Source organism: Fusarium poae, chromosome 1 (genome assembly GCF_019609905.1).
Source record: "Fusarium poae strain DAOMC 252244 chromosome 1, whole genome shotgun sequence".
NCBI classification, from domain to species: Eukaryota; Fungi; Ascomycota; class Sordariomycetes; order Hypocreales; family Nectriaceae; genus Fusarium; species Fusarium poae.
Window position 1 is genome coordinate 4985169 of NC_058399.1, and position 12348 is coordinate 4997516.

At 48.7% G+C, this 12348-nt stretch overlaps 3 protein-coding genes across 3 annotated transcripts; 1 reads left to right on the forward strand and 2 right to left on the reverse strand.

The window, feature by feature from the left end:
• Positions 1 to 515: 515 nt before the first annotated feature.
• FPOAC1_001610 (uncharacterized protein) lies at positions 516 to 1739 on the reverse strand (the record flags this gene model as incomplete). The annotated part of the gene is made up of 3 exons (XM_044846210.1): positions 516 to 986; positions 1036 to 1434; positions 1503 to 1739. 3 exons carry the CDS (start codon positions 1737 to 1739, stop codon positions 516 to 518), a joined length of 1107 nt encoding a protein of 368 aa, XP_044712126.1.
• Positions 1740 to 5133: 3394 nt separating this feature from the next.
• Positions 5134 to 8784, reverse strand: FPOAC1_001611 (uncharacterized protein; the record flags this gene model as incomplete). The annotated part of the gene is made up of 2 exons (XM_044846211.1): positions 5134 to 8515; positions 8663 to 8784. The coding sequence occupies 2 exons, from the start codon at positions 8782 to 8784 to the stop codon at positions 5134 to 5136; spliced, it is 3504 nt and encodes a 1167-aa protein (XP_044712127.1).
• A 2408-nt stretch (positions 8785 to 11192) lies between these two features.
• Positions 11193 to 12077, forward strand: FPOAC1_001612 (uncharacterized protein; the record flags this gene model as incomplete). The annotated part of the gene is made up of 2 exons (XM_044846212.1): positions 11193 to 11225; positions 11277 to 12077. The coding sequence occupies 2 exons, from the start codon at positions 11193 to 11195 to the stop codon at positions 12075 to 12077; spliced, it is 834 nt and encodes a 277-aa protein (XP_044712128.1).
• Between the last annotated feature and the right edge of the window lie 271 nt (positions 12078 to 12348).

The following is a 12348-nucleotide window of genomic DNA, read 5'->3' on the forward strand; positions in this document are numbered from 1 at the left end:
ACTGGACATCTAATCCACGAGGGCTCGCAGCCGTTCAACTAGCGAAAACCAGACTTCATAATGAATAAAAAGTCTTCTTCTTTAAATTGTTACACATAATAGACATTTCTACAGACACAATGACGCAGGTATTAACATAGAGCATCTATTCTTACTCTGGAAATGCAAACCCTATTCAAGAAAACTGAAACAACAAACGTTGTATAGAAAAGGCCGCAGCAAACCTGGACCTGCATATTTTCGAAACACCCATAGCCCATGATCATGATAGTAATAACATCTCTTGTTCTCCAATCCTCTCCCTTTCTTGCTTCCTTGAGTAAACCTGTGGAGCGTCTGACTATCAAGTACAGCAGAACTTTGGCAGATATTGGTCCACACTAACCCAAGAAACAAAGCAAGACGTCAAGTAAATAAAAAGTTCGCCTTTGCCTGTCTCAACTCGCCCGGTCGTCTATAGAATGTTCATGTATAAAAAACGACAACGTCAGATTCTCAGCGGAGCAGCACCCATTTTACCGGGCCTGCTGCTCAACGGGCTTGTAGGCAGCGGCAGTTTGTTGGCTCTTTCGGTTCTTGTTATCAAGCTCGGCCTTGCTGTAGATAGCAGCTCCAAGCATAGTGACGGCCATACCAGCACCGTTAAGCAGGTCGACGGTCACATCGAAGAGAAAGATACCGAGGGCGACGGTCAAGCATTGCTTAAGGTTACCGCAAACAGTCATGGTCAAGGCACCGGCAAGCTTGTTGGTGTTGAACGACGAGATGTTGAGGAGCAGAGCGAGGAAACCGTTGCCGAAGAGCGAGGCGAAAGCGGGAGGGAGAGCAACGTCTCCGGAGGTGATGAGCTTGTGGAAGCCGCTGACTTCACCGGTGGCAGTGGCGCAAGCCAGAGCCTGTAGGGCGGCGAGAGGAGACATGCGGAGGAGGAACTCAATTGGGGGGAGAGCGAGAGAGCCAGTCATGAATCGGTTGGTAACAACAGTCTGTATGTGGTCAGTATTAATTGGATTTATGTAATGGTTACGAGCATACCTTGAGAGCGGCGAGAACAACTCCGAGAATGGTGAGAAGGAAACCGGCATCAGTGAAGCTCATCTCACCGAGAGTGGTCATCGCAGCACCGATGATAAGAGGAAGGAGGGAAAGGTAGGTCATGTAGCTGTAGGTACGGCCGTAGTAGACACGGTAGATGAGAATGGTGAAGATCGGGCACAGCATGCGCATGGTCTGGTAGAAGGGAACGGAAACCATGGCCAAAGACAGGTTGGAGACAGCGATGTTGGCAGTAAAGAGAGCACTGAAAGCGACGAGAGCGAGGTTCTCACGGCGTCCCAGTCGAGAGAGCTTGAAGTAACCCATCTGCATCATGATATAGGTGCCGGTACTGGCGAAAGAGGCGTGGAGGAAAGTCAGGAGCCATGGGAAGTGGAACTAAAGGAATCGCATGTTAGCACGGGTTCTTTGATGAACGACATCTGTTGTTGAGGTCGACAACTTACCATTCCGAGGACCAGCTTGTTGTAGAGAGTCAAGAGCAGGGAGAAGAAGAAGTAGGTTCCGAGCCATGCGAACTTGACGGTACTGGGAATGGAGTACTCGTGCTCGAGGTTGTTGTTCTTGGGAGGCTCAGCGCGACCAGCAGCGCCCTCGACATCGAGTTCGCCCTTCATATCACGGTCTCTCTCCTCGGCGGAGAGGAGCGGGAGAGGCTCCTCGTTATGCGGACGAGAAGACATAGTTGACGTTGCGGTATGCGCCGGTTTTCGTTTTCGCGGGGATGGTATTGTGGATCGAAGATAACAAGAGATGTCGCAACAGATGCTACCGTCAGGTCTCAAGCATAACCCAGAACCGAGTCGAGGTAGATAACAGCGAGTCGACTGATTAGTTCGCAAGCAATCGATTATCGACGGGATGCGATGCAAATAAAGACTGCGGGTGAGTCGTGGTTGAAGTGGTAATTGTAGTTGCAAAGTGGAAATGTAACACGGAGAGTGGGAAGCGAAGAAAATACAGGGGCCAACCGAAGGGCGAAGGGGGCGGAGGCGCGCGTAATAAGTTTAGTGATGGGTAAGGTATGGATTGGATGAAAGCGAGCGATTGGACCCAGACGAGGAGATGAAGATGGAGACCAGACGGGAATGACCAAACAAGGCACAGACAAAATTGTACCTGGATCCAAGCACTGATAAACTGTGGGAAATGCGTCAGTTACGCAATACAAAAAAAAAAGAGAAGAAGGTAGAATAGGGAGAGAAGGAGGTTTTCGATTGAAAAAAAGGAGGACAAGCGGGTTAAGTTTAAAAGGATATGATCCAAGTACGAGATTTATCTGACGCCAAAAAAAGGGAGGATTAATTTAGGGAGGAAGCAAGCCAAAAAAGGACAACGGCTTACTGTACATGCATAGTCGGTACCTTCCTTCCTCATGGATAGGCCGAAGATTGCATTAGAAGCAATCATCATTTGGTAGGTACGGGCACTTTCGGACTTCAGTGGTTCAATGGCGGGGAGCCTTGGCCTGGAAAGTGGAGGTGGGGCTGAACAGCCGGCAGGCGGGAGATACCTAAGATACACTGTATCGAGGTACCTGTGGCATGGAGGTGTGTCAAGACTTTAGTAGTGAACAACTGTCAGCATTGGCAGACCCTACCAGCGGCTTGAAGTTGACAGCTGAGTCAATAAATCACAGTGTTCCTGCATAGAATAACTAATTCTTTCTCAATCTATAGAGAATTCAACCTAACACTAAAGCACTATTTACTAAATTGAGGTCGAAACTAGGAGGTACCTACAACATAGGCCTTTTCATGACCGTCATCAATACAGCTTACTGCAAGGCATCTCAGCCCACTATTCAACCGTTGTAGATCGATCAACTCATATCCCCTATAGAACTAACACATCATAAACTCAATTCACTCGTCGACAACAACACATTCTCAAAGGAGGTTGAAGCCTAATTATCGAGGCTTGATAGAATGTGTCATTTGCCCTTTTTCCTAGTTACTTCCTCTGGAACGCGATCTTTTTTGTCTCGTTTGTTCAAGTTTGGTCAAGTCCAGGGGTTCTAAAGAGCTGAAGGACCGCAATCAAAAAAGGGGGCGGGGGTATCCCTCCAACTTTGACAGCCAACAGCACACTAGGAATACTACTACATTACAAGCCAATCATATCGACTCGTCTTGACAATTCTAGCAAGTCTCTGGATTGGACAACAGTAGGGCAGACTGTACATAAAGACTAACGAAGGAGGCGTCGATAAACTGAACTGAAGCCCAACTCCAGTAGACAGACCGAGATTTGGCAGGGTAAACTGTTATTAACTCTCAAAGCCTGACATTAATGTGGAAAACTCGGGTACAGGTGGATATCGAGACTCCGGCGTAATCAGCTACACCAAGGTTCTGCCAGGTACAGAGTAGATAGATTGTTCGTACATGCAAGTACCGGTAGCATTCTTGACACCCGCCTTACAGCACGGATCTCATGTGGACTCAACTCAATCTCTAGTACAGTATTACAAGCGAGAAAAGGCACGTCATTCCTGTTTAGCTTAGTTGGACTTGTAGCCACACAAGCTGTACCGTACCGTACCGTACGTGTAGAGCCGCGTTGTCGTGAAACGAGCCAAGAGCCGGGTATGGAACCTATCGCCTATCACAGAATACGCAATACATACTAAGTTACGTAGGCCAACGGGAAACTGCACAGTTCTTTAGTATGTAATAATAAGTCACTTGGCAATGCTTCTTTCTTCGAGAGTCTGTTTATAGAACACAAGGTTACGTTACGCATCTGACACAAGTCGTCTGGGCAAGTGTGTCGTTTCGTATCGCATCGCTTTGACAACAACGGTATTGAGCACCTCATCAGGCAACAGATTCAGCAAGCACGCACATGGACTCAAAGAAAGGAGAAAATAAGGCGGTTACTCAAAAAGATGGCGCGTCGTTTGAAACCCAAACGCCCTCAACAGGTTTTGAATAGTCTTGGCGAATACATACATAGCAAACTGGCTGGAATGATCCGCGCCGTTATCCATTTTTCATATCCTACAAGCTCCATCAACCAGCGACGCCTGGCGGATCAAATAGACAAGTTGCAAAACCCGCCAAAGTCGATAGTCCATCTAAACTTGGGCTGTATCAGAATTCCAGTGGAACAATAATCAAGCCCCTGAGCATTGGTGAGCCTTTCACAACAATTCGGACAAGGAGCTATCCGAATTTGTTTAACAAAAAAAATCAGACTTAAAGTCAGTTTCTGGGTGCAAGGGTCCTTGAGACAACTCAGACAACTCGTCCTTTTTTGAGGCGTCATGCCCTTGCAGAATTCCTCAAGACCCTTGCTTAACTGTGCATTTGACGGGTTGTGTGGCGCGACTTACATACTGTTGTAGCCTTTTTGAGAGAAGCATGACTATCTACGTAACATAGTCTATTTACTAAATCTCAGCTGTGGCTGGTAATAATCTATCTAGTCTAGACTACCAAGTTAGATGACAGAGTGACAATCTAACAGCGTTGCTTTGTGTTGTCAATTCTATTGCAACATCAATCTCGTCTAGTTTGGGAATTGCCGATGCTCATTTTTTCCTTAAACACATGGTGTTGTAAAACCCTGCTGCATAACTTCATTGCTGAACCCTTCATGCTTCTATTCATTCTCCTTGTCTACAGCTGGCTCATCGTCTCTGAAACATCTCCATTCCATTTGCTCTTCGCCCTTCCTTCAAACCTCAGACTGGCTAGGCGTGCTCATTCATGTGGGCGGCCCCTTGAAGTTCACTACATGAGTGACTTCCCTCCCTTTGATAGGATATTCAAACTACAGACACCTCGATTATGTTGGGTTCGGTAGTTTGTATAGCCATTGCGCTTTAACACGTAAGAGTGCAGACGATCAAGTGCAATCACTAGACATGATTAGGTACATTTCAACTCACATACAGACAATCTCAAGAACTGCAAACCCATTCGCAACTAATGAACAGGTGAATCCTTAACTCCATAAGCGTTAATGAATATATATGCCAATACGCTCTTATTTTCACTCTAGGATATCATTGACAAATGAATCAACATATATACTACACCATCATTACTCCGTCGCTAGACAAAACAAAACTTATGCTTCCGAATCCAAATTTTGCAGGGGTACGTATCCCTCCTCCTTCTTAACCCTCCGCCTACCAAGCATCTCTCGCATCCAGCCAATAATACCTCTTCCGCTCTTCCAGTGAAGACCGCCACGTTGTTCTGCAGCAGCCTCGTCCATCCATCGAGGTCGCTTCCAGAACTTGAGCATAATACTGCTCACAACGACGCTGACACTGCTACTCGCCATGGCGAAGCCAGCCATCATGGGATGCATATGGAAGCCGACGGGAAGGAAGAAACCCATAGCGATGGGTAGACCAATAACGTTGTACATGCACGCCCAAGCCAAGTTCAGCTTGATGCGGCGGAAGATATAACGGGTGAGGTGCAGCGCTGATGGAATATCCATCAGGTCCGTTGGGCGCATAAGCACCATGTCGGCAGCTTCCATGGCAACGTCTGTACCGCTCGCCATGGCGATACCGATATCTGCAGTTGCAAGCGCAGGGGAATCGTTGATACCGTCGCCTACCATGGCGACGACCTCGCCTTGTGACTGGATTTCCTTAACAATAGCCTGCTTCTGGTCGGGGCTCACGCTGGCGTAAACATTTTCTGGTGAGATTCCTACGGCGGCAGCAACACTGAGGGCAGTAGAGCGCTGATCGCCGGTGATGATTGCGGTCTTAATACCCATCTTATGGAGGACAAAGACGGTAGCTGCTGCGCCCTCCTTGATGGAATCGGCCAAGGCGATATGGCCGCTATATTTGCCATCAATGGCCACAAAGATGTAGGTGGTGCCAGTTGCGGGTGTACCGGCCTTGTTCGCGCCCGAGTCGACACGCTCAGACGCTTCAATGACATCTTCAGGAACCTCAATACCGTTGTTCTGCAAAAATGTCACATTGCCAATCAGCGCACGATAACGATTACGATCAACAGCTGACGCAGGCTCGACCAGAGCGTTGATACCCTTGCCAACAGTGACCTTGAACTCGCCAACGCTTCCTTCGACAACACCGTCAACCTCAATATCGAGCTCGCGACGGGCTCCAGCGACAATAGCTTTGCCAATAGGGTGTTCACTGCCCATCTCGGAAAGGCCAACAATGGCCCACCATAGCCGACGACGCCACTCACTATCAGACCAGCCAGCTTCAAGGACCGACTCAACAACGCTCATCTTGCCATGGGTAATAGTACCGGTCTTGTCGAAAACGACCTGTGTCACTTTTGTGGCTCTTTCGAGAGCAGCACCACCCTTGATCAGAATACCATTTTCGGCACCAACGCCAGTGCCAACCATAACGGCTGTGGGTGTGGCTAGACCCAGGGCGCAAGGGCATGCAAAAACAATGACGGAGATGCAAAGTTTAACGCAAACCATGATCTTGCCGCCACTTGAATCCTGGAGGAAAATCTTAGGTGGGTTCGAGAGCACATGGCTAAGAACCATCCAGCAGAAGAAGGTAGAGAAACCGAGGATAAGAATCATGGGGACGAAATAACCAGCAAGGGTGTCGGCGAGTCGCTGAATAGGCGCACGCGTGGTCTGCGCATCCTGCACAAGCTTGACGATCTGACTGAGCTGAGTATCACGACCAGCCCGAGTGACTCGGAAGTCTACTCGACCATCGCCATTGACCGTTCCACCAATGACGTTATCGCCAACTCGTTTTTGAACGGGCATCGCCTCACCAGTAACCATACTCTCATCGACAAAGGTCTCGCCTCGAACCAGAACACCGTCGGCGGGGAGCTTATCACCGGGCCGAAGGATGACAATATCACCTACTTGCAAGAGTTCGGTAGGGACACACTTCTCCTCTTGAGCTGAACCGCCCAACCTGGGGGTCTTTGGGGTACTCGGGTCCTTGTCCCATGCTTCGGCAGCCTTCTCGGCAGCGATCGGGTCAACGTATATCGTAGCCATAGAGGGAGCAAGCGACATCAGACGCGAAAGGGCTCTTGAGGTCTGACCTTTAGCACTGCTTTCGAGGTAGCGACCAAGAGTGACAAAGGTAAGAAGCATGGTACTGGTATCGAAGATGGTGCCAGGCCTGCTGTGGGGGGGCATTATTAGTGAAACCAGCATTGTCAAAATACTGTAAAAGAAAGCGCAGGATGTGCCGAGGATGACGAGAACGTCCATTGTTGGAGAGCGGTGTTTGAGTGACTTCCATGCTGAGATGTAAAAGCGCTTTCCAATACCGAATTGAACAGGGATTGTAAGGACCAAACAGATAGTATCGCCAAGAAACAAGCCGGGGATTAACTCAAGCTTTCCGAAATCTAGAGCCGGTGTGCACATGGGCAAAATCATGCCGATGATAAGAACAGGAAGGGCGAAAGCCAACGATACTCGGAAAGCCGTTCGCCATTCACCAATCTCTCTCGTCTTGGCTAGGGACTCGAGCTGTGCGCTGTTATCCTGATTGTCGGCAACAAGCGCATTGTATCCCTTGGCCTCGACGGCTTCAGCGATGGCGCGCAGACCAATGACACCCGACTGGTGGGTGACCGTGAGGCGTGAAGAAGCAAGGCGTAGCGAAACGGTATCTACGCCATGCATGGCCGCTAACGCAGCCTCCAGATTTTCTGCTGCTGCTGCATCGGGCACGCCATAGACTCGAAACTGTACAGTAGATGACGACCCACTTTGGTGATCGGTTGCAGCCTGAGTAGAAAGGACCTCGGGATCAAAGCCTCGATCGTCGATTATGTCTGCTATTTGTTCCGGGGAGAGCTTGGTGACGTCGTGTGTAATAACGGCTCTTTCCGCGAGCAGACTGATGTTGAATTTCAGGACGCCATCTACGCCTTTGAATCCACCCTCGACAGCTGCTGTGCAAGCACCACATGTCATGCCTTCGATAGCGACGGTCGTTACAGCGATGTTTCCAACGCCTCCAGCATCCGTTCCAGCCTTGTCGGCTGCCACCTTGCCAGATTCAATGATTGTAGCTTCAAATCCGCGGTCGTCAATAATTTCGGCAATTTGTTCTGCTGTAAGGAGATCGGGATCGTGCTCGATAACAGCTCTTTCGGAGAGCAAAGAGATGCTGAATGATTTAATACCAGGAACATCCTTGAATCCACCCTCAATAGCCGATGTACAGGCGCCGCATGTCATGCCTTCGATAGCGATGGTTGTCGTAATAAAGTCATTGTCATCGTCGTTGACATTTTGGTCGACAAAGCGCTTAGCAACAGGGCTCGGGAGGTCGGTAGTAAGCACCTCGGCGTCGAAACCGCGGTCTTCGATAATTTCTCTAATGTCATCGGCTGAGATGACTTGAGGGTCGTGCATGATGACTGCGCGTTCCATAACCAGACTGACTGAGACGTTTCCGACACCATCAACACCTTTGAAGCCGGCTTCAACAGCAGAAGTACAGGCACCGCACCTGTAGAAGAATAAATGTTAATATCATATCCTTGGCCGTGGTCCGTACGCATTTCTAAAATCGGGGCCGCAAAGACCGAGCACGACTGCATAAATGGGTCTCGGGATACCCGGAGACATTCGAAGATAGGACTATAGTTGTACTCACGTCATGCCGTCCACGCGGAGTGTTGTTGTAGCGAAATGGGCGCCGGCGCCTGGGCTTCTGGGTACAGAGAGTGCGACATTGTCGCTGTCCTTGGAAGGGACTTGAATATATGCAGGAGCCATGGCGATAGGCTATGGCTCATGAGCCTCGTCTCGAGGATGGTGAATATGTTGCGCGCCGATCCAGAAGTTGATGGATTTTTGTTGTTGAAGGTTGTTAATACAGCGCAGAGCGGGAGACACGGCAGTTGGGCTAGGTAGGTAGGTAGGCCTTCGGCTCACTCTCACGACTAGACTAGTTTGGTGGTTGGGTCGGTTGCTAATAATGGAATGAATGCTTCTCTAGCTTGATCGTCCAACCACAAGCATGTCGAGCCCGTATAATGAATTGAGTATCAAGAAGAAGCGAACAACAGCTCAATAGAACAAAATAAAGAGAAGAGGGAAAAAAAGATAAGGATGCTACAAAAAAGCTGAAAAGGGAAGTCGGAAGCACCTCGACCGGAAAGGTGGGAGTAGCAGCTGATACCAGTTGATAGTGAACGTGCCGCTAAGACCACGAAGACCTGCTTCAGTTGATTGATGAATACGTAGTAGGTAGGTGAATCGATGGTCTTTCGTATTCTGCTTGGCGTTTAGTCAGACGAAATAAAGGAAAAGAGAAAATGAACTACCACTTGGGTACGAGAAAATAAAAATGACACCAGTGCCAGAATAGAAGGGCATGACATGAGCAAGATTCCACAAGACGGCGTCTCAAGGCTTTATCTACCTTTCAAGGATATAATGATTCAGGGGGAAAAGAAACGGAAACACTCACTCTCTGTCATTTAGCGAGAGAAACACCTTGAAAACTTGCGCAAAACGAAAGGCATCGCATCCGCAACACTTCTTGGCTCGGCGGCTGCAACGGTCAGATTCCAGTTTGGGGTCGGTTTCCGGAGGCACCCAAGTCGGCAATTGCTGCTCTCGTTGGTGGGATTTCGAGAAAGCTGCGACTCATCAAGCACCAGAAATTCTTGCTTGCAAGGATGTTTCAGAAGGGTCCGAACAATGGAGATGAATAGGGTGCTGAAACCTGAGACACTGTCAGGATTAGCCTAGATGGATAGCTCAGGGGTGGATAACGCTCCGCTCTCAAAGAGGTCCGACTTTGTCTGTCACTTCAAAGGTAATCGAAGAAGTGAGATCCGTGCAAACACTGCATTGAGGCGTAAGTTGCTGATGCTTATACTTATTAGTCTCTGTTTCTATCCCTGCTTTCTTTCTCATCTTGCTCCGGATCAAGCCGTCAAAGGGTGACCAGCTGTAAAACAAGTCTCTTATCAGCTGGCCCTTCAGCTTCTAGACTAATGGCGCCTCTCGTGTCCTCAAAAGGTGCAAGTGTCGATCATATGAGGGACACACTACTATTAGCACATAGTTACTGTCCAACCAGCTTTCATCCTCAGAGCCCTATGTGAATAGTAGCATTTCAACAACTTCAGCTTGTCCTACTACGTACAACTGGCTATCAAATCTACCAAAGTCTCTTCAATTTGCTTGGGCTACCTATCCCAACCTCCGCATGGGCTTCTTGTCTATTTCTAGTATAGTCTCAGCCTCTGTTTTACACAGCCAGCCATGTCTTGCTATTCTGTGACCTGGTGACATGCATTGTAAGGTGCTGCGGTTGACATTCATTCGTTGCATCGAAACAGCAAAAAATCGTGTTGGGGTAATGCTAAAGACTTTGGTTGCAATGTTCTGACAACCCATCAGCACTCCAATGCTAGATCTCGTCAGCGGGATCCGTGGCTAAACTTAGATGTTTGCTGACGATATATCCTACACCAATTATCTTTGTGTTCTTTGGTGGCTGGACTAAGCAAGCATTGAGACTTCATAGGGCCTGTGGCTGTCAACAAACTTGCTCATTTAGAAACTTGCTCCATCGTTGGCATTTCTCAGGGATTGGTGAATAGTTCCTCATTTGTCTATACATAGTTCGTGTAAATAAATAATGAGCAGGTTATTGTGTTTCTTTTCTGACACAGTTGACAGGGTCAATGAATCAATCCATTGAAACAGCGTCAAAGCCAAGTTTGGCACAAGTGTCACAAGTTACGTACTGTATTAATAGTTTTAATAAAATGGACATTGACATTTTATCAACAAGCAGAGTCATCCAGCCGAGCACTCAATGTCAATCATCAGGAGGATTACGATGTAAAGATACAGGGTAAGTATATTTGAAAGAATGTCACAAGTTGACCCCACAATGCCCCGCGCCCGACATATGCTGCCTGCTCCAGCCATAGCGAACTGCATGTAGGTAGCTCCAACAAACCCCATCTTAGACTACCTCTATCTTACTTTCTTTGACGACTTGTGATCGGCAATTCCACAACTTCCCTTCCACCTGTAGCAAGAACTTCAAGGTCATCACAGCCATCCCGCCCTGTTCGCTTCGCATCGTGACGTACTACGTACTTAGCTCGCTACATCCATCGAATCACCCCACGAGGCTGTAGCCTCAATCACGACTCATCATGGAACAGACAAAGGCTCTCAATGCGCTAGAGGTACTACTTCCAGTGAGAACGTATCATTGAAAGACTAACAATCAACGAAAGCCCTTCCTTGCTCTATCCAAGTCAGCAACCTCTCCTCGCGCCGCCGCCGACCTCGTCACCAGAGCTACATCAGCACCCAACACATTTCTCTTTAGCGAGCTCATCCAGACACCTGCCATCCAGAATCTCGCCGACTCCGAGTTTGCTTCACACCTCACCCTACTCAAGACCTTTGCCTTTGGGACATATACTTCTTACAAAAGCACACCGGGCCTGCCAGAGCTTGCAGAAGCACAGGCCACCAAACTGCGCCAACTCTCACTACTGTCTCTGGCCAGAGACCGACAAAATCTTTCGTATACAGCGCTACAGGGCTCATTGGACCTCCCAGGTTCCCGTGAGGTTGAGAATCTGGTCATCTCGGCGGTCTACGCTGGCCTACTCCATGCCACGCTTGACGCAGCTCGCGCTACTGTGCAAGTCTCAAGTGTTGCGCCCCTACGTGATCTCGCACCTGGAGCGATACCCGATATGACAGCCGCTCTCAAGACATGGTCTGATCGCTGTACCACCACCCTGAGCGGTGTCGAACTTCAAATTAAAGAGATCCGAACGACAGCAGCTGCGAGACAACGCGAACAGCGCGCTGCCGACGAAAAGCTGCAGCAGGCGGTGTCTGATCAGCAAGATGGAACTGGAGGACGCAAGTACGACCTACCAAACATGAGCCGGGACATGACAGCTAGAAGGGCCTTCAACAAGCGTTCTGTAATGGACGTGGGCAACTTGGTGGACAATGACAGCATGGACGTGGATGAGTCAGAGGAGGAGAAGAAACGGGCGAGCAAGCGCAAGCTATGAAAACACAATGCATTACCCAAGTCCTGGGACTTGAGTGTCAGAACTCATAAATATCTATCACGAAGAACTACGACATAATAGATGACACGACGCCTTTTATTAGCCCCCGGAATCCCTAAACAATGCCGCGGACTCCCAGCCCTGTGGCAGCCCTATTGACCTGACATGGTCTGAAATGAAAGAAAAACGCATGGCTAGAAACGAAAACGATCAGTGGTCTGGACCGGGAATAGCTAAACTACAAATAACCCTCGATGAATAAACAGTAGAT